Source organism: Galleria mellonella, unplaced genomic scaffold, assembly GCF_026898425.1.
Source record: "Galleria mellonella isolate WM207_F2 unplaced genomic scaffold, CSIRO_AGI_GalMel_v1 utg139, whole genome shotgun sequence".
NCBI classification, from domain to species: Eukaryota; Metazoa; Arthropoda; class Insecta; order Lepidoptera; family Pyralidae; genus Galleria; species Galleria mellonella.
Window position 1 is genome coordinate 4,668,747 of NW_026441995.1, and position 24,287 is coordinate 4,693,033.

General features: G+C 32.6%; 1 protein-coding gene across 2 annotated transcripts in view; it reads right to left on the reverse strand.

Moving 5' to 3' along the window:
* Positions 1-393: 393 nt before the first annotated feature.
* The window catches only part of LOC113513100 (uncharacterized), a 54,784-nt gene continuing 30,890 nt past the window's right edge, over positions 394-24,287 (reverse strand). The window contains exons 3-7 of one of the 2 annotated variants that reach the window (XM_031909313.2): positions 6,991-7,096; positions 4,675-4,817; positions 2,772-2,869; positions 2,237-2,402; positions 394-621 (exon numbers count right to left, since the gene is read on the reverse strand). In XM_031909313.2, the coding sequence (XP_031765173.2) occupies positions 518-621; positions 2,237-2,402; positions 2,772-2,869; positions 4,675-4,817; positions 6,991-7,096 (617 nt within the window). In that variant the 3' untranslated portion in view covers positions 394-517. Of the gene's footprint in view, positions 622-1,085; positions 1,252-2,236; positions 2,403-2,771; positions 2,870-4,674; positions 4,818-6,990; positions 7,097-24,287 lie in introns of both variants that reach the window. The other variant, XM_052903610.1, reaches the window with a different exon arrangement.

Below are 24,287 nucleotides of genomic sequence, written 5' to 3' on the forward strand. Positions count from 1 at the left end.
AAGCAATGTACGCGCTGGTAGAAGGATCCAAAGGCACCATGATCGGTAGATCCGACATGGACACGACGCGATCATCGTGCGAGGATGCCGAATCATAGCCCTTCGGTTCCGCGTACTGCGGGCTGCTGGACTCTACCTGGTTCTCGACCTCCTGACTCTGGTTGCACACAGGCACGCTCCGGCTCGTGTCCGCCGAGATGTTCGACCGGGAGCGGAGGATCGGCCGCGTCGATGAAAAGTCCGTAGAGTGCTGGAGACTCCTCGACCTGGGTCTGAGCGTGTGAGGTGGAGTCTCGTCTATTCTGGACAGCGTGTGCCTCCGGACCGGGCGATAGACTTTCTTGTCGCCGAGCTTGGGCCGCTTTATCTTACGGTGGGAGTTGTAGGTCTGCAGGGAGGGCGAGGGTGGGTGGTTCGGGTAGTTGGCGGGCGAGGCGTTCCTTGCGGGCGCCTGTGGGGCGGCCGCCGCCGCGTTGGCGAAGTGTGCCGCCACGAGCTCCCTCATCTGGTCGCATGCTCAGTAGTTGTAGGGCCCGTATTGCGAGCCGTGGTAGTAGGGGCCGGTGTACGCCTGCGGAGGCGGGTACCCGGCGTACGCGTACTGCTGCTTCTGGGGGTACACTGTGGGGATATAATTCAAATATTAGAACAGTTTTAATGGAATCATCATTATAACGTCCCTCTGTTGATATGGAGTATTATAGGTTGAGGATCTCAATTAGGGGAACAAGTAAAATTAATTTGAATATAATTGAAATAAAAAAATTTACTCGTTTATAATTTTTAAAACATATATATATATTGAGGAAATTCAAACAATTTATGGATTTCAAATTATTAACATAACAATACAAAATATTATCCATCCATTTTAACTTTTACACCCATGCGATCATAAACACCAGGGACACACATGAGATATATATTTACAATAGAGTTCATGTTTCTATTTGATTATGTTGTGATGTCCGTTTCAGTAGTCTTTATGACTACCATAACATAAACATTAATTTCATTCTTTTTATTATTAATATTTTACAATAGATGATATGAATATTTGTAACCTAAATGAAACCGCTATTTACCGGGCATGAGGTACTGCATGTTAAGCGCTTCTTCCCTCTCCCTCTCGCCGCGCAAGCAAATGGCCGCCGACGAGAACAAAATGGCGGATAGCAGCGACAGGCCGACGCCGCACCACGCCACCATGTATGACCAGTCATACCAAACGCGCGCGTTATCCCGCAATATCTGGTTTATACCGGTTTCCAAAACGATTTGGGTGGAAAGTGCACGGTGCACAGTATATAATTATATTAACGCAGAATTTTCATATACAGGATTATTTAATTGCACATTATTAATGTACATACAGATAAAATTTTCATTATACAGTTTTTTTAGGTTATTTATGTTTTGTATGTACATTGTATGTTTGGTAATTTTAGTAAATTATGTTCATATACACCACACAATTGTTAATATTATCCGTAAGCATGTTAGTATTGCAGTGGCGTAAACCAGATATTAAGAAATAGCGCAATTATTTATATGCGTTAATTGACCGGTCGTAATCCGTCGTCCGTTAAACGCGGTAGCCAAGTTTCATAGAAACATGAAAAGAAAGAAAAGCGTTTTGTTAGTATATGGTATAATTACATGGGTGGGATTCACTTACGCTAAGTTATGGCTGTCATGAGGGTTGTCCAATAATTCTATTATAATAAATAAAATATATCACAATACCAAATTGATATAGATATATAGGAGTATATTTAATAGATATAATATAAATATATATGTTTTGATAATTTACAAATCATGTATATGTAATATAATTTCTAAGACACAAATAAATTTAATATACAATAAATTTATTTGTGTTCTAGAAAAAATAAGAATATAGTGTCATAGAAAAAATATAGATAGGTATAAAAATATAAATAATTTATAAATATAATATGTTATAATTAAAATTTATATAAATAAGATATAAACACAGTATAAAGAACCTATGATACTATACATTTTTAGAGATGTCTATAATTATAAAAAGTAAATATATATTAATATAAAAGGTATTTAGAAATAGTAAATATTAATGTAATGATTATTAAAAATGAAAAAAATATACAAAAGACTAAGGAGCCTGCATCAATTCCAAATCCATAACCGCCAAGCATTAGAGCTGTCAACAAGATGGCCGCCGCCGTGCGGCAGCAAATGGCGGTCTAACCTGGCATTATGTACTGCACGTTATTCTGCTGTTCTCGTTGTTTCTCCTTGCTGAGACAAATGGCGGCGGAGAAGAACAGTATGGAACTGCCAAACGAGACTCCGACCGACAACCAGGCGAGGATGTACGACCAATCGTACCATATCGACGAGTTGTCTTTTAGCACCTGCCGTTGGGCTTTTTGTCAGCATTTAATTTTGACTAACAGCTATTATATTAGGTAGATAGTAACGCTAGAATTGCATATCAATAATGATTATATACTTTATTAATAAAACGATGATCACGCGCCCCCGTGCAGTAGTAAACTTGTCCTAACACAAGATATAAAACATGATATAACCTGTATTATAACTGTGTGTGAACAAGGTGTATAGATAAAGGACTTGTTATAATATCATGTTCGTTGATCATTATGTACATCTACGATTCTGCCAATTTCTTTACTAGTTTTTCTTACTTTATTTCTTTGTTTTTCTCTTTATTTATAGTTACTATCTGTAGTTACTTTATTAAGAACATATTCAAGACTTACATTAGGCCACTGCTGGTAATATTCTTCACCCACCACCTTCTCTTTCTCGTAGAACTCCACCCCGTGCCATAACGCCATCGCTCCAGCCGCTAAAAGACCTAAAACATCAAAGAAATCAACTAAGTCGTATCGTCATATTATTGACATATAATTTAATAATAAAATAATACTAGATATAGCGTCATCTAGCGCCAAATTTAGCAGAGCATGTACTACCAACATAGTAGTACATAGTAGCGAACTGATAGACAAACTTAAATACTTTTTTGTAACCAATATATACATACATATTATATATGGAAAATACCCAGTTTATGGATTTAAACAAATATATCAACTGATGAAGTTTACAAAAGCTCCTAATTGGACTGCGGCTAAATTTAATTTTGAAGTATTTATTATAAAATGTAAGACCAAAAAATGTGAGATTGGCAAAGACACGATTTTTCAAACACAATCAGAATTTTAGAACTTCGTCAACAGAAAGCGAAAACTATCTGGATTATTCTTATTAAAACAATAGTTATCGTAACAAAAATAAAATAACTAAGCGAACACTTAAGGAAATAAGTAAATCATATAAATTAATTTAGGCAACTGACCGAGAGAAAGTTTTACTTGCTGACCTTTGTAACTGTCTTCAATATACTGTCTCAAATCGGAATCGGCAGCACCCTTTTAAAAGATTAGTAAAATTGATTTTTTTTTTTTCCAAATTTAACTTGGGTCTGAACACGTCAAATATCTCCTATATTAACTACTATGGTACTGGTACAGTTTATGTCTATAGGCAACAGTTAGCACTTTCCATCAGGTGAGCCGTCAACTTCATTGCCATTTTAAGATGCAAAAAAAACTAACTTGAGAGCCAGAATTATAATATTAAATTATTCAGTTATGTTAGTAGAAAATTACCTCAAAATGATGCTTATCATTTCGATTTCACGTTTTATTTGAATGTACTATAGTACATTCAAATAAAACGTTAGAAAATTTACTGAAATTCGGAACATTATCAGGTTTTCAAAAAGAGTACATTAAAGTTTCTTCAGAGTCAGCAACGCGCAAGAAACACCTCTGGTGTTGCAGACGTTCATAGCGTACTGTAACCGTTTACTATCAGATGGGCTGTATGCGTGTTTGCCACTTTCGTGGTATAAAAAAAAAAGTTTTTTTTTTATGATGATTCTAATTCTCACAAAATATACAGCAACGACATTATATATATATATATATATATATATATATATATATATATATATATATATATATCGCGCCGTAAGCGGAAATACAAACACGCGCTGGTATTTTAATACTTTCGAAATAAAATGTTGGAAACGCAAACGTCCCGTTTCGAAATTAGTTATTAAAATAGAACACAAAGAAATGAGGACAAAAATTATGGCATCCATTACAATTATAACAAAACTACAGGATGCAATGCAAATTATTAACATACTTTTAAAATAACATTCTAGCAGTAAAATTGAACATTTGTCGCAAAAAACACAAGTTAAAATATCTTGAACCTACCACCCGTGCTAATTTGCAACTGGGCGGTGCCGAAATTTAGAATATAAAATTCAAAATTTTTTGTCGTAATGCATTATCAGATATATTATAGAAAGCTCAGCGTATTTTGTCATTTTAAAACCTTCTCTTCTTTTTTAATATTTATTTTCAATGATAGAACACTCTCTTAATAGGATCGAATAAAATCAAAACTAGGTACTAATTATTTCGATACATGTGTGTATATGAACACTTTTAAAATTAACAATATATTAAAAAATAAACATTCTTCTAAGTAAAAACCTTATACAAGTAACTGTAATACGTCTGATCCGCGATTTTCATTAAGCAATCTTAAAATTAAACACAGGTAATTAAAAAAGATACTCACATGTCACCAACATCAAAATCGCTGTGGCGGTTATATTGCCAGGGCTTCGCTTCCAACATCCAACTACACCTGTCCAGAAGGCAATGAAGAGGGCCAAGAATGCGACAATGAACAAAGCCACCGTCGACCGGGCCATGTGCAACCTGAAACGAAGATGGTTCAAAAAGTTTAAAAAAAAGGAAAGTGATGAAGATAACTCTATATAAACATAAGTTGAATTAGAATAAATTTTGGTAGGATCAATTATCATCTGGTGGATAGTATTTATGATTATTAAAAATATTTATTAGTTGCAACTTTAAATTATGATCAACTTTGTAATTATTTGTATTTATAACTTTTGCATGAATTAGTTGTACCGGCAAGAAGAAACTCTTAAATGAAAAGAAGATAGCTATTGGAGACAATAAAGAGTATTTGTACATCTATCTAAATATTACTTGAGTATTTCTGAGATCAAGCGTGTGTGCTTGAATTGATGCACTTCCATTTAAAGAATAGGAAATGAAAGTGATATTACAAGGTATGGATACGTAACACAGTATAGCAACGTATGAGGGATATCATGGACGACACAGTGCATTCTATCTATGATGCTGTTCATGTATATAGGCAACTGCTACCAGTAGTAACTTGTTACATTTCACCAAGTAGGCCGTTAAATCGTGTCATCCAGTCATGCATAATAAATCAATTTCTAACACAGATTATATAATCTTGAATAACCAAATTACAAGTAAATTATTAATAAAATCCAAAGATAATTCCGTTAAGAAACAAGTCATTAAGTTTTCTTAACCAACGTCATTTAAACTACGCCATCTAAATCAAAGATAAACAGTAAATCTGATTATACAAGAAGTACAGCGAAAACAATGAATCGATTAGTTTTGTATCAATTTAAATCTTGACTATTGGCTGTTGACCCACATACAGACAATCTGTTACAAGGCCCAAACTGTAGCCAATAATTCGGCTGGTCAAATTAATGGTTGTCAATTTGGTACATACAAATAATATCATTAATTGAAACTTACGATTTTCATGCTCGCAAATCGATACCCGAGATTTTGTTAAAGATATTTTATAAGAAAAGCCACTATATTAACTAAAAAAAAAGAGAATCGTTAAATAAAAAGTACCCAATCGTAATTTGATAAGACAAAAAGCTTTGTGCATTTTGTTCTTACAATAACTAAAGATTGTGTCCCACATAAAAACCGACTTCAATTGGAATAACACTATTATTATACAATTATTTTGATCTAAAAACTAAACTGCGGAACCGATTTTGATAAAATTTCTATGAGACTAATCTGTAAGTATATCCTTTTAGATTAAAAAAAAGTATTTTCCAAATCGGTTTAGAACTGATAGAGTTATGAGGTAACAAACATTAAAGAATATACAATCGAATTGAAACCTCCTTCTTGTTGAAGTCGGTTTAAAAGACAAAAATATCCTTTGTCATCTGGCAAATATCGTCTCTTTACAATTATTAAATTCTAAAACATATATATCCCTTACCATCTTCGAGAAAATATATTATTTACCATCCCCAAGAGCACAGAAGATACCACGGAATATATTCTGATGAATAGAATAACAGTAAGTAATACAACGCGAAGTATTATTTCATAGACCATCATAAATTAAATTTATAATAATTTTACTTAAATTGCAAATTTAGTTAAATTGTAAATTGTTCCTTACAATTAGGATTTTAGTGTGATATCAAATTGGAAATTTAATTTTAGAGACAGGTTAAGAGAAACAAGGCCTCAGAATCCAGTGTATTAGCACAACACATCAACTAGTACTAAAGTCCAATAAAAAATAATATAGGAAAGTTATTGGTCATTGGAGATAGACATCTGCCCGGCCCAGGTGTAAGACGTGACGACAATTAAAATGTTTCTAGAATACCAATAGCATGTACTGTAAACAAATTTAATCATATAAATAAATAAATCTAAACAAACAGGATTTTACTTTTATATTCCCGCATTTCGAAAACTAAATGATGTTAATGATAGTCAAATAATGGAATAATTAGATAATTTAAATAATTCTTACTAATTCTATAATATATATAATATAAGTGAGTTGTTTGTTACCTTATAACAAACAAACTTATACTTTGTTTGGGCCTTAACGGCTTAATCAGTCACTGTGAAATTTGGTATAATCGTGCTATATGGGATGGAGAAGGATATAGGCTACTTTTTATCCCGATTATATCTCGGCCCCGCGGACGAAGTCACAGGTAACAGCTAGTCTATAATTTATAAACCAGTAATGATCATGGCAATTTACCTGTTCATAGCATCATCAGAAAGCCCCTTGGTCTCGTTGTTCTCATCCGGTATGAAATAGTCCACATTGCTGCAGTGCGTCTCCACGGGCGATAGGTAGATCTCCACTGAAATCAATAATTGAATCATGTTACACTCATCATGAGATCACAATAATGACTAATCGAACCGGACTTAAATACTACAACTCCGTTTTGTTGCAAATTATGCGACACGAAAAATGTGTGAAAGTTAATACACATTTTACACATTTTTGTGATTAGTTTTTATTATCCTAAAGGTTCTCAAAAACTTTGGAAATAGCAAATGTATTTTATTTTACTCTTAAGGAAAGGCGTTTATATAAGTTAAACTACCATCTATTCCTGTAAGAAAATATCACGAGCCTTTAGGGTGTTCTCTCAACAGTTACATCACATTCTCATCAGAACATCAAGAATATCAGAGCTTCATTTAAGGTTATCCACATGAGTACGGATATATACAGTATCTTCAAACAATTTGCTTGCTTACAGTGTTTTTAAAGTTTAGAAATAATAAAATTAGTAAGTATTTTGTTCACAAGGATTGGCAACGTAGGTAATGTCGGATATTGCAAATCTTTTATAGGTTAGAGTCGTCTTTTACAATCTGTAAGTTGTAAATTAGACTGTCGCCCCATATAAATTATTATTGATAAATAAGTACAACGAATGAGTTTAGATACAAAGAGATCTCTAGTATAATTTTGCAATTAAGTTTAACACAAAACAAAAGTGAAACAGGTTTTGTCTGGGACAACGTTGCGCCAACATCTCTATGCCTACTTAATGATTGAATATACCTCTTAAGAGAGCTGACAGCGAGAATTACAAATAACAATACATAAAGATATATTATAAATGCCAATAACTTGAATCACTCGCTCGGCCACCTCGTGCGGTGACGAAACTAATGTGGCGTTACTGTGCTGTTCGCATCCTTTCACGTAAAATAATACTGATTCTACGGCAGTAGCGTCTAAGCCTTGGAATGCTGGAGTCAAAACCGACTGTAAATCACTATGCACTAGTTTGTGCTTCATCATACACCAGACTAATATTTGTTCGTGTGTGCGTTTTCTATTTGCAAGATTTCCTTGATCGGTGTTTGAGTAGAAACTTCTACGCTTCTTACGTTACACTTAAGTATCAAAGATATGGTATATAGTATGTAATATGAAGTGAATATAAATAAAAATAATATTTCGTTCATTAAAATAGTTTGTTCTAATTCACATGCTGGTTAAAGAATTCCACAGAAACATTAATTTTGGCTGGTGACCACAAATTTTAGTTGCATAAGAATGTGGAAAATAAGCATAAAAGATACAAAAAATCATAAGCAGAAGCAAATGAAGGTAAAAAAATTAAGCAATACAGTATATATAGTGACATCCGTGTGGTGAACTAGTAACCGACTATGGATACAATATAATATCATTTTTATCCCAAGATGTCCTTTTAGGTGAATATGGCAAAGCACAATACATCAATGCAATAAAAAGAAAATTTAAATGTACTTTCTAATTAGAGGTAATGCAATCTTATCGAATGTTGACTAGAAGATAATGACAATACCATTAAGTACGCCTTTTGTACTTTTATTGATCTTAATATTATTTTAGTAAATAAATAAATAAATAACCTACTATTTCCAAGCAAATAACATCATCATCATATCAGCCTTTAACTGTCTACTGCTGGTCATAAGCCTCCACTTAGGGGGTTTGCCAGTAGTTGCCACGCTTGCACGCTGCTGTCCATCCTACGCCCTTCCTTAGTCGCCTCTTATGACACCCACGGGAAAAATATAAAAATAGCAAAATATTATCTTGTCTTAGAAAACATCAACCTTAGCCAATAAATTGTATTTATTATATATGGAATTCAGTTTCCTTGGTTGATCATATGGTATACTTAAAAATCAAAACACGTACATGTACTCATACACAAATATTTATCGTATGATCATTGCAATTCGAGTCGTTCTAAACAACCATCTGTTCTCCATAAAACAAAGTTTCCAATACGATGAACCAGGAAGCGAGGTGTGTAGGTACTATAAAGCTTCTAACAATACCCCGGAGGCAACGCCTTCGTAGTTCGCCATTGTCTTATAAATCATCTCGATTCGTATATTCCATGATATACATCTGTCATTTTAAAATTCGAGCCTATTGTTTTAAATGTTCTCTTAATTGGCTGGAGTACATTAATGGCTATATATCAAATCGTAATATAAATTAATAGATTTATAGCAATAAATCTAATACACCAACAACACACAGTATAACATTAGGCATCCTTGCTTTTATTTTCTCTATTTTTAAATTTAAAATACAATTTGAATAATCTTCATATAATAACAGACATATCACATTATTGTATTTCTTTGCAAATTGTATTATAATTATGCAATAACATTCTTGCTAAGCTCTCACTAGAAATTCGGATTATGATTTCGAGCCGATAATTATGTAAAAACTTTCGAAGCAAAACATGAAGTAGGTGCAAATTTTTTTGTGATAGATTTATGTAAAACTTGTTTGATTAGCATTTTGGATCGTTATCAAAGAACTTTAGATTACGAATCAGAAATGTTGAAAAATAATTAATGATTTTTAAAAATTAAAAAAACTTATTGTTCTGACGTTAACACTATGGAATGCTTCAGTACAAACACTTTGGAATACTTACACTTACACGTGGGATGACGGACACAATCCTTACTAATATTATGTGAAAGTGAGTTGAGTATTTTAACGACTGAACCAATCACTATGAAATTTCATATATATATACCTATTATGAATAGATGGGGCATAACTTACTTAAGTAAGATCTATTAATCAATACACAAGTCTTGAACCAAATAACTGGCATATTTATTAGTGAGTGAAAAGAGCATAGATAATCTAATGTCATAAATCCAGCAAAACTTACAGTGTTCTGCTTTTTTGAGCAGTTATAATTATGGTATCCCGATTTTGTATTTTTTTTTATGGGTGAAAATGGTATGGTAGCCCCGCCTGCGCTAACAGCTGACGGAGCACCAGTGAAGGGTGATAGATGAGAATGAAAACGGGCCAATTAGCCCATCATGATGAATTTATCAGGAATTAACCATGATATTTTCCAGGGAGAACCGCAAGGAGGTCGACCTGGTTGGGTAAATTGCTAGCAATGGGATTCAGTCTCCATTACTAACAATCCCCCCCCCCCATTTTGTATTGTATCACATAAGAATAAGTGTATTTCTTGCTGTTGGATTCATGAAGTAAGCACACAAACCATCATATCCTATCCTAAAAACCCAGATTTAAAGTAGCATTTCTAACAATAATTAACACATAATGCGGCAAAAATTACGCTGGCTTTGTAACCTGTCCAGTTCCCACCGTCTAACTCCATTCACTTAATCAGCTGAATACAATAATTGGGTCCTCCCTTTCTGGCTTAAGAGTTTTTGATGGAAACGAAAGTGATGGATTTAGTTTCAGCAGTTGCGCCGTGACGACCGCGATTCGATTTCACTTGGAAAAATATTTTATTGCAAATACGACATGCACAAAATTCTTAGACTGGTGCTAATTCTGTTCAGTACAGTTGTTTGTAGTAGGTTTTCAGTGTTATACTCGTAATAATAGAGAAAGTAAATAATACAAAAACTGTATAACTGTCGCCTACAGACAAATAACACCATGGATATTACAGAATGCACATAATGTTAATGTATACTTGAGGACAAAGTGTTATGCCTTCGTAACTAGTAGGTATAAATTAACTGCCCTTGGAACCGAAACGACCATTCAAGCAAAGCTATATGACCTGTGATTTTTCAGCAGAAACGTAAATGGGACAAAAGATATAATTTGCCGATAAAAGAACTAGGACCATTTTCTAGATATAAAAGGTTTAATAATTCTATTTTTAACTAGCTGTATCACGCGGCTCTACATGCATGAATTGATAGATTATTCCTGTGTGCTAAATTAGGATGTAACCTGTCCGCGTAGCAAATTTTATTCGAGAAACAGTAACATATATCCTTACAAACTTTCGTATTTATAATATTAAATAGGATTTGAATTGATCAATTACGACAGTATTGTCAATAGTGATTTTTAAATTAATACACCAATTTTATTAAACCCTTTAGAATGTATAATGAAGTAAACTAACAATACTGAACTGGGTAAAATTGATATCATTATAGTATCCTGTTTTTATATCAAAGAAACTGAACATTTTTCTAAAGAAATCCGAGTCAAAACCGATAATAATTTTGCTCCTATACTAACCACACAACCACTCAGCTGTCAACATAATATAGAGGTCCTAAATTTGCTACGACGTTATTTTTATTTGGAGAAAATATTCATTCTCATACTACCTTAAAAATATGCTAATAATTACATTTTCATTCTACACACTTCTGTCTCTTTAACATACTAATTACATTTCTACGAAGAAATATATTATAGTATTTCAGAACAATAATTACAAGACAAGGCTGACTACAATAAAATTAGAAGGTATGCCACTATTTTGCCAATGCATATTCAATGAGCATCGCTATAAGGTACAGAGGCACATTGTTCCACCTACTTGTGCATAAGCAACTATAGTATGCAGTAATCACAGTCGTACTTCGCAAGCGGACACCTCGAATATTCATGTGTGGTGAAAGGCACAGTCTTATGGTTGTTTTCGATATCACTTTATTAAAGCACTAAGTATCAATATAAGATATATCCTTATTATTACAACATTTTAATATATCAAAAATGCATGATAATGCTATAAGTGTTTTAAATAAATATTCCCCATGTCCAAAAGAAGACTTTGAACTCAAATCGACTCAAGTTCGACAAATTATGTGGCAAGTGGTAAATCATATTGTCTATACAACTTCTCTCAATGACTTCTACAAACTGTCTAAACAATAGATATCACAATAGGCACTTATATAAAGTGTTCTAAATGTTCAAATTTGTTTAGGCGTTTAAGCGTGGATAATAAACACACATATATTTTTACGAACTTTCGTATTTATAGTTTAGGGTAAAAACATTGCCTTTATTAAAAGATACGATAACCCAAATGTCGTTTACGTATAAAATAAAATGGGGAAGTGAAAAAAAAAAGAAAGTTGTGTATCGTAATCATTACGCTTTTCAAACCTGCTATATTTGCACTAATAGAAAGCAAAATCGCTTCTCGTCTATAATTTGGCCTACCGCCAAATATGATAAGCATGTACAACAAATAGGTAACCGGGTCCGTGCGACATTTTAGTCCCCAATCCGTAGGCGAATAGAGAAAGTGCCTGTGTCCTTGTTATCGAGTAATTGAAGCAGGTGTTAGCGTTTCGCAATGTCGATTGCTTGCAAGACTAGATGTTCCTTCAGTCGTCGTTAAATACTAACTACTAAATTGTAAAGTTGCAATTAATCTAAGTACCTACATTGATACTGGAAAGGCAAAATGCAATCGCCATTCACTAAAATTTACAAGAGAAAAATCCTGTACAGATTTTCAAAAGAAGAATCTTTAATCTTTTATCAATCTTTAAATGGTTTTGTAATTATTTTATATATTTAAACATGCAATATTATTTAGAAATATTTTTAATACTTTCATATAATTTAATTACCTACATATATTGTATCAATTTCATGATGCTTACGCAGAAAACCTCAATGTTCATATATCTGTCTACCTTTATTTACATATATTTTAAAACAATAAAACTTCTTATAATAAAATATAGGTAATAAACCTAATACCTATTAGATATATCTGTGTAGGTATATATGTAATAAATAATATACCTAGTAAATAATTAAAACCGTAAAATGCTAAACGAATATTGCAAGTATAGTTGCTAATAAATAACTTCATCAATTGTATTAATATTTCCTATTCAAATAATATCATCAATCATATAAATGTAGTTTTACAGTTATCTTCTAAAAGGTCAAACTTAAAATCTAGTGTACGTTTTACACGTTGCCATCTAGAAGTGAGTATATACTTCTAAAATGAATGTATTTAAAGCAGCGAGTAAAAACTAGTTTAAATAAAAAAAGAAATCACTCATTAATCAAAACCACTCGGAAATAAGAGCACTTATTAAAAAAAAGTTATTTATCTAAGAAAAACACGTGTCACTTTCGCCTAAAACATCGAATATAAATGGTAGAAATTCACATAACTAATTACATATATGCATTACACAATTTTACTAATGCCTATTAGCAATACGAACACTAAATTCTTACTATTCCTCGCTTGTAAGCAAGCAAAGTGGTATTTTTATTCAAATAGTAAAGATGTAAATTAACTTCCTCATTTTACATCTTATGCAAGTATTATGTAAAAAATAATAACACTGTGTTACGGTAAAACAATAGGAATCACACGTACTAATAAATCTTCTTTTTATTTTATTCCATGTAAAATTTTTTACATTCCATGTCTACTATTGTATAAGTATTTTGATTTCCATACAAAATTTTAAGATGACGGTGCTTATCTATCAGAACAAAATGTATTTATACAAAACTCTACCACTAGCTGAAGATAATTATGACTAACTTTCAAATAAACAAACTTTTCATGCTTAATTAACTATTTTATGTTTTAATTTAATACTCTGTGAGAATCGAAAATGTCTATCTAATAGCTTATAGTATATCTATAAATTATAATTTTAGTTTACGTAACTATATGCAAAAATCTTTATATAATATTATATATACAGGGAATAATTCCCGTGCAGTCCCATCGTAGAATGAGCCACCTCTTCCTTTTCCGTGGGTGTCGTAAGTGGCAACTAAGGAAACTTAATGATCGAGGGATAGGCAGCAGCATGCCTCTTATAATATTACTAAAACCTAAATGCGGTTGCAAACGCGCCTGGCAAACGTGGCAACAACTGACAAAACCACCCAATGACAATCCCAGGAAGAGCCTCCAGTTCCTTACGATGCAGGTGCCTCCAGTTCGTTCCTTAGTAAGTAGTTAACGACTGATATGATGATGATGATGATGATATAAAGAAAAATCTAAATTAGTAGTATTCTTGTATATTCTTTAAGTAAAATTGAACATTTTTCAAAGAAATAAGAGTTGAAAAGGACAAAAAACTTTGAATATACCATACTAACTGGACAGGTGGTCAACACCTGCCTCAAATTGGAATGTAAAGATTGAAAACTTTTTATTGTTTTGCAGCCAAAGTTTTAAAAATATATGTCATTTCTCTGATAGAATACTGATGATTTCTATTTCCAACAAATTTAAATTATTTAGATCCTATATTGCTCTATTTTTTACTGATTTATATTATCTTGATCCATGCAAACATAGTGAAATCAAGTTTTAAGATAGGAATGTTACAGTACATTTAATCTATTACTACTTATAGGCAACGTCGCTCAAGTATTCCACCTGATCGCTTTTCCTACCAATTAGATACTTAAGGCAGTTTCGCTTTCACGATAATAATTTTCTTTTAGTACTTCACACAGACAGACAGCTTACTGGACTCTTGTCGTATTAAAATATATTTTATGAAAATTCATTTGTCAAACAATAATTTTATCCTAGCTTTATAGGCATACTAGTTTTTGTCCGCAAATAGACATGCTTAGGTTTTGTAAATACTCGTAGGTAATAATTTCTAGATAGGGTAGTAAGATAAATATAATCAATCACATTTTAAATTAAAACTTCAAGAATACAATTGTGAAAACCATGTACAATTCGATATAGTAGGTAGTTTTATGTGATGCCGGACCACACATACAGAAAAGTAAGCAAAAAAAAATTTGAAATAAAAGATTGTTTTAATTCCATTGTTCTTCTTCAAATTAAAAATCCTCATATTTTTTTTAAATGAATACTACTATAACATCTCTTACCAATTTTCCTTTATTATCTGCTATGTAAAAAGATTGTGTAGTTACAATTTTATTACATTATTAAGATATATATTTTGTATATTATCTTTTAGTAACTGACTATATTTTCGACATATTTGCACAGCTAAAGTTCTGAACAAAAACTCTTTTTCAATACTTCAATATTAGAATTAAATCAAGCACGCCTTGTACCCGTCAGTATTGTATTATTGGGGTATTGCTCATGTCTATAGGCTATGGTTACCAATTTCCATTAGATGGGTCGTCAGCTTGTTTGCCATTCTAAGTTGCATAAAAAAAAATACATCGAGCATTGTCTATTTACATCTTCACGCCGAATTCCTTACGATATTGTCAAAGACAACCTGAAAGTTTTATATATGCCATCGTTTACTTCGTTCACTTTCATAGTAACTGATCGAGGATCGTCGTAACCCGATTACACGCAATGAATGCGTGACGCGTACAATCTACGAGAATGTAAGGTGATTTTGACATCGTAGTCTCATGACAGCTAAACGACAAACTCACGACTTGCTTGTTTTTGAGGCATTAATGGTGTGCTAATCAGCACCATTCTTTTGTACATATAGGTTAGATATTTAACAATTCCATTCACAGTGTTACTTACAGGTTTATATGTGTATTTGAGGAAATTAAAATATAAAATAAACATGACAAGGAATTTTTCTAAAATTATTGTTTTTAAATTGTCTTTTTTTTTTAATTTCATTCAATCTATTCAATATAAACAATCACAGATGAGAATATAAAGTACCCATTATACACAAACTAAATTATGCCTATACCTACTATTCAATTTCAAAATATTTCTTGATTAATACAAATTAAAAAATATTGTATTTTATATTATTTAATTCTAATTGTTCAAACCTATATTCAACATGTCTAAATACACCTATAGAATTGTTAATTTAAAAAAATATGTATATAAAATAACTGTAATATAAATCTTAGATTAAGATATAATTGTGCGTAAACAAACAGTTTTCTAAAATTACACGGATTTACGCGATAAACTGCGCGAGACCACAAGCACGGCGGAACCACGCTTCGATAACCTACTGACAAAATGTATATCTTCCGACGATACCACATAAATACCGGGTATAAGAAACCACATGTTATTAGGAATTGTAAACAAATGCGCGACTTTCACCATTCACCAGTCGTCACTCGTCAATATCCCGTATTTACGCCTAGCAGCAAGCACGCGGTCATACAACGGTAACTTGAGAAGGCATGTATTATGTACACACACGCAGAATACTGTAGTATATTATATATCAGTCAATAAACAGGATAATATTAATGTTAATACTAATATAATAATACGTGTAAATAGTACGTAGTATCACAAGGAATACCAATTAAAACAACAGAAATTAGATGAGGCAAAATTCTGGACCAGTTACGCAATATAACGATTTTATAAAGAACATATTAGATAAAAAATAGAAAGTAAAAAAGAGTAAGAGCAAAACACCAAGTACATGGGAATAAAGCTAGGTGCGATGCCATATATACAGTTCAAGAATATGCCTTAAAACTGAACTAGTTGGAAAAGAATGCACGAATTATTTGCAAGAGGCAAGCGGAAACTAAAATTAAAAAAAAAAACAATGGAGCAAAATAATACTTCAACGAGAAGGCCCTATTTTAAATCCGGAGTAATGGATTAAATATCGGACTGACTGACACTTTACGTGTGACCTCTATGAGAAAAAGAAATAAAAGCTATTAAAAACGAATCAGGTATTCATGAATTGTAAATAAAATCGCAACTTATTTACGTAAAATTGTATTAGAGTGTTATTATTATGTAACATGTTGATGTCGAAGATTGTTAGCAGTTTATAGAAATCAGAATTCATCTTTATAAACGAGAACACTTATCCTCTTCTATTTGTGGAATGTAATATTTATTTTATTACCTACCAGTCTACATTAAATACATATAATGACTAAAATATCCTGATAAACGTGCAATTTCTTCACGGTACGTTACGTGCTTACAAAACTACAGATAGGTAACTATTTATTATAAGGTTTAAATTCGCTAGCGGACGCCGACTTACGAAACCGATCCACGTTCTGATACCTCGTGACTTTTTTTCTTGTGGTCAAGCATTGTGCGTGCAAAGCAACGTGTCAGTCAGTGATGCGAATGTATAAAGTTTTTATTTTGCAGTAAAAACGATAAAGATTTAATTAATGCTTTCATTTAATTACAAGCATCGATTAACGTGACTATTTAATACTGTTAAACTGTTTAATAATAATAAACTGCAGAGACGCCGAGCGAGCTGGACACGAATTCTTAAACTTCAGTGAGAATTCTCATAATTAAAATAGGTATTGTAAAACTTTTTTTAGTTTTTATAAATAAGGGTTGTTTTCTCGCCGTCTTTCAAATTGAAAAATTAACGCAGAAAAAGACAAAACACTTTAAAAGCTAAATGGGGTTTACAGAAGGTTTTATGTTTTATGGATAAGGGGTAAGTATATAACAAATAAATGATTCGAAAAATGTGATCGGAAAAAATTGAATAGCAATAATAACACTAAATGACTTTCTTAATATTTTCGCAAGAGCTCTTCAACAGAAATGTTTTTAAAATTTTATTATTAATTAATATTATGTTTTCGACTGTAATTATCTACATTATATTCACTCGTAACGCATGAGGGCACAGTGTAATTAAATTCATAATGTTTATGTAAACTTTCGTAGAAAAAGATCGCTACAGATTTTTAACACACACATATCACAAAAAAGTAAGACCGTTAAAAGATTATAAACACTGTTATTCCGCTAAAGATGACGCTAGTATAACATGAAGAAACCTACTAATGATGCAAAGAAAGATAAATTCTAAAACAAATTAATGAATGTGTATTTGTTTGAAAGATGTAAAAAGAAAAACACGTGGGAAGAAATTGATTCCGAAGGAGGGCTAAAATTGTTAATATACAACACCGTTTCGAAAAAATGAGATGTAGATAAAACTTTATTTGAGAAATCAGTTCAGACTACGATAGGGCCGATATACCTGAAGAAGGTAAAAGCCCTTAAAATAAAAAAAGAAATGGTGGTTGTTTCATTCGTTTGTGACGTCCCGAGAGACTACAGCATGGGGTTCTTCAAAACTTACCCCCCGGTAAAGAGGTTTCTTCAGGGTCGGCAACGCGCGCGTAATACCTCTGGTATTGCAGGCGTTCATAGGCTACGGTAACCGCTTACCATCAGGTGGGCCGTATGCTTGTTTGCCACTTCAGTTGTACGAGTATAAAAAAAAAAGTCTTATTGTACAGTAACATCCTAAATTACTTATCTTAATGATGATGATTAACAAACTAGGCACTTAACTGGACCTATATTATAACTATGCTTTATTTATACTTGCATTACTTACAGCTTTATCAATAAGTAAGTACTCTGTTTATAGGAAGTATCGGTGGTAAATATGTACAATATTTACCACCGACTCATATTTCAGTGTAATTTAAAAATAACCACCACTATCCAAAAGAGGAAAACCTATGTCCAGCAGTGGACAGTTAGCAACTGTTAAGATGATGCTGAGGATAATCTACAATTACAGCAAAAATTTAAACACTTGATATATACTTAAATACATATAATAAACTAATTTTTATATAATAAATACTTGGTACATACATACGTACATACATTTTCAACTGATTTCACAAGGAAAGAAATTTTTAATTCTGTTGTATTTTTTTTTTTATATTCTTGTACATCGAGAATGAAATGTCCAAAGTCTCGGAGAGATATAATTTCAATAAAATGCAATAAAAAAAAATTTCCATCTATTTATTTGTATTTTTTTTATCTGTATATGAAGTCCATAAGCACACAATTTTACCATGACAGTAAATAAAAACAAGTAACAACGATTTCGGTCATGGCAAAACTAGTTATTTTAATATAAAAATGATACTACGAGTACTTAACCGATTTCGATAAATATATGAGAACAATCTGAAAGTGTCCTCCTTGAAAATTAAAAAAAAATCCAAATCGATTTATTAATGACAGAATTTGAAATCTCAAACAAAAAAATTACAACGGAATAGGGAACCTCCTTCTTATTTTTGAAGTCACCTAAAAATCAGGAAGTATATTGGTAAAACTACAAGAAACCCAAGAAGCCCATTCTCATGAGTATTAAGGAGAAATAGCCTTCAGCGATAAGATTTATTTACTACTGTGATAAAAAAACGTTAAGCACACTAATCTTTACCAACATAATTAAGATTATACTCCTACATGTTCTGATGTTGTATGGTCTTGATGCCGTAATTAAGCACACAAACAATCCGCCCATGACATCATTGGACTTATCTAGGCGTAATGTAAGCATACCATTACGACAATGATGATGGTCAAAATAGGAAATGATTAACAATTCATAGTTATAATTGATAGCGCCCCATAGCACCTCTATCATAGCGAGAAATATCAGTCACTTATTCTACAATTTTCATTATTCCTCTATACATGTGAAATTTCTGAATTTTATCAGAATAGTGACTAAAAATTTATGTATTGTTAGCAATAAGATCTAACAGCTACACCGTAACAATATACCGTATCAGATTTTTTTTTTTTATGAATGATAATGAAATGATAACCCCGCCCGCGCTAACGGTGTACGCTGGCGGGGCACCAGTAAGGAATGATAGGTGACGATGGAAAGACAGGCCAGTTAGCCCATCGTGATAAATACACTTAGAATTCAGCACGATGGTTTCCAGGGGGGACCACGGGGAGGTCGACCTGTAAGGGTATATTGTTAGCAATGGGACTGATAATCCGCATTACTAACAATCCCTTTCCCCCCTTACCGTATCAGATTGACTCCTGGAAAACATTGTGGTTAATTCTTAGTGAATTCGCCGCGATGACCAACAAATTTTACTTCATCCTGACACTTCAATGCATTGGCATCTCACCAGTGAATACCAATAGGGCAGGCGGGGTTACTATTCTATTATCATGTCATAAAAATCTGCACTACCCTGTCTAATTTACTAAGTATCAAATTAGCTTCGATCATTATCTATTTAACCCAACATTTAACTGTTCACACTGGACATAAACCTTCCCCATAGGGGGAGTTTTGCTAGTAGTTGCCACGCTTGGCAGGCGGTTGGCAACCGCAATTAGGCTTTTAGAAATGTTTTAAGAGGGACGCTGCTGCCCATCACTCGCCCTCCCTTAATCGCCTTTTACGACACCCACGGGGAAGGAAGGGCTGGCCCATTTTATGCCGGGGTACACTACGAAACAACATTATAAATCAAATTATAACTATTTAAAAAAAATATAAATTTTATATAAATTAAACTGCAGTTATAATAATCCAAACTTTTAAATTGCACAGTCGTAACCTTACTACATGTTTTGTATATTAGGTATGTCATTATTAACATAATAATATTTATCCTGTTGTTTCAAATAGTAGGTATTCAGTCTTCTTGGTAACGAGTAAATTGTTATTTTAAAGGTCACCAATTGTCAGGTATTTAGTTCCTATTCTTATAATTTTGATAAATTGTAGATACATTGGTAATGATGTATCTCTCTATCTATATATAAAAAATTGTAATGTGACTATGCACAGAGAAATATATGTAAGTACAGATATAGGTAGGTATAAGAAAAACTGACATGATAAGAAGTATTTTAATAAGAGTAACATAGGCAAAAACAGTATGTTTCTATGTTTGTTCTATTTACCAAATAAGAAGCGATTTTTATAGTTGTGTTTCTAAACGTGAAACTTAAAATCTGATGTATTTTTTATCTTAACACGCCATCTAGAAATAGTCTACGTCATTGGTTTTCTTACTTCCAAAATCCACACGTACGACATTGAAATATTTGTATAGTGCCAATCCGAAGCAGAAACTATCGAATAGTAGGGTAGTGTGTTAAACTGCTATACCTCCAAAATCGTAATATACAACTTGGTAAAATAAATAGACAAATAAATAATGTTTTATGTTTCGTTGTTTGTAGAATATTCATGGCATGCCAAATCCATCCATAAAACAAAATAGCAAAGACCTATTTAATATGCACAAATCATGAGTAACGCAGTATACAATCACCGCTTATTTAAACGTGTCGTCATCTAAGGACAGACAGACAGCGTAACCGCGTAGTCGGTATTGTATACAATGCAAGTATGAATTTAAAATTATGAACAAAGCATTAAGCGTCTATAATCAAGCTACTTCTGTAACATGCGACTTTACATATGAAAGATAGGCTGTGGTAATTTTCATATAATAATCTTCATTAGTATTCTCAATACGCAAAATACAAATGCCAGTCATAGAATGTTTTGGATACGTAATAATAGATAAGGTTGAGCCTTTAAGGCACTAAGAGATAACACAGTAAATAGGGGGGAAAGGGATTGTTAGCAATGGAGTTCCACATTGCTAGCAATATCAGGTCGACCTCCACGTGGTTCCCTCTGGAAACCATTGCGAACAATTCTTGTTAAATTCGTCACGATGGGCTAACTGACCTGCTTCATCCTCATCTATCATCCCTCACTGGTGCTCCGCCGGTGTATACCAATAGCACGGGTGGGGTTACCATTCCATTATCACCAATTAAAAAAAAAACACAGTAAATAGGAACAGTCGAAAGGTACTTTTAGGCGAAAAAATGACGGCGCCTTCTTAAACTTCGGCGTTCCTTAAACCTTGACGTATCCTGGCGCAAGTGTGAGTGCTATTCTGTAACATGGTACGAGTAGGATACATAGTGATGCTCAATAATAGTAATGCCCATCATGATGAATTCATCATAACTAACTGGCCTGTTTTCATCCTCATCGATCATCCTTCACTGGTGCCCCGCCAGCGTATCCCATTAGCGCAGGCGGGGATACCACTCCATTTTCATCCAATAAAAAAAAATACAACAGTACAATACTCTGTTATGTTCGTTTAACGTGATTCAAACAGTCCACTTATGTAGACAATGGTTGCCACTTTCTTCAACTTTAACCAAAAACCGTTTATATCATTTATCCAAGTGTAAATCTATCAATAATTGAAAACATTGAAATAAATATCTACTTTTTGCAATTTTCGCAACGGCAAGTTCGTATTACTTAAATAGTCATAGAAGAAAGTTCTGTAGTAGACTTTTAAGGCATAATAGTCATAAAGAAAAATTTCCTGCTAGGCTTATACATAACCAGAATGTCGACATACTAGATCTGACTGACAACTTTTTTTCTTTTAATAATGTATTAAAATACTAGCTACAATCCGCAACTTGACCCGCGTGTAATACGAAAAATATATCAAATATTGTTCCACGATTTGGTTTAAATCTATGCCTAGTCTTATTCAAATCCATGCAACTTTTAAAGCAGGGGAAGAAGGGATTGTTGGTAATGGGGACTAGCAATCTTATTGCTAGCAACATACTCTGTCAGGTCGACTCTTGATCCTCTCTGGAAACCATTCTACTTAATTCCAAGTGAATTCATCACGACAGGCTGACCTGTTTTGCTTTTGTTTTTTTTTCCTATTCACCTATCATCCCTCATTGGTACTCCGCCAAAGTGTACCATTAGCTCAGGCAGGGCTACCATTTCATTATCATCTATAAAAAAAAGCTCTTAAATCTACATTTAAATATTCAAACAGCTTTACAAATATAATTTTGATACGACTTTTTTAATATATATTTTTTATATAATTACAATTCGCTAGTTCTAATTAATACCTTACAGCATTAATACTACTTTATATCTTCTTATTGTCATTAATACCAACTAAAATAGGATCTTATCTATGTGCGATGTTGTAAGTTTTATCACATACATCTGCTAATAAAGGAAACACGCCAAGTACGTCCTTCACTCAAGTAAACAATCTTAATAATAAAACAGATTTCATGGCATTCTTTCATTTTAAAATAAATACAGTAATTTAAAACAGTTATTGTTTTTACTATTATCATTGAATCAGCGGGTCTACCATGAAATGAATGTCCGAATTTTCGGGCTCAATTTCGTGTTTTTGTTTATACCAAAATCGGACCAATAAATGGAGTTTAACATTTCTCATACATCCTATCATAAAAGTGAAAAGGAACGATATTTTAACATTTTTAATATTTCCAAACGGCATGTATTATGTAATTTTAACATCAAATTTGTGTTTCGTTAAGTTCTGAAATTTCGGAAAACATTTCATGTTCACAAACAAGAAAACATAACATTCGTCAGTAATATCCTCTTAATATCCTTTTTTTTAAATATGACAATGTAGTATAAATAAAAGTAAAACGAACAAAGCGATTTTGTTTAATATGCGTAACTAACTGTATGACGCAATTTTGCTTTTAATAAAGATAGAGAGTATCCTATATCATTTGAACATCCGACAAATATCATAACGTAGTATAAATATTTTAAGAAAATACCTGGCAAGATAAAGGAGTGGCCTTTGCCCAGCAGTGAAATACTTAAAAAAAAACACTATTTTATTTAAACCAATAAATTAACGTACAAAAAGTAGACAATACTATAGGCATTCTCTATCAGTCAACCTTTAGGATTCGATGGCTATTAAGAAAATATTACAAGCATTACAGACGTACAGTATGCATAGAATACAGTAGTCTGTTATTTTATTAAAATTTGAATCGAATAACTGGTCTACAGTCAGTTACCGTACTCGTACATCAGTATTATTTCCCTCATGAATATTGACATCGTTATTATTATAATTTTAACTAACTTACCCAGCAAACGATGTTCTCCCATATCAATTAATTTTTCTGGGTAGGGACCTAATCAGGGAAATGTATTTTACGACCTACTTTGTTAACTACAAAATATGCATAAAAAACTTAAAACGTGACGTCAGCCGTATTTTTTTATAAAAAAAAAAACTCCGACCAGTGGAACTAACTATTAATTGTATGGAAAGGGTGCGATATTTTCACTAAATAGCAATAACCGTTATTGTTATAGGTATATATTTAGCTTCCTTATCTTACGAAATTAACCATCCTAAATAAACTGCTCCCCAAATAAAAGAAACGCATTGAAATCGACTCCTATTAGGAACTACAATGCATAGAATAAACTTCAAAGTTTAACATTTCTCTTTCTTAAACACGAATATTTTTCAAAAATGTTATTACAATTAATATTTTGTCGTACCAAGCCTAAGGCAATGCAAAAGCAGCCAGCTCGACCGGTTATCTCTCGGTTTGTGGAACGAAGATTTCACCTGCGACGCCATTGATTCTGATGGAAAAC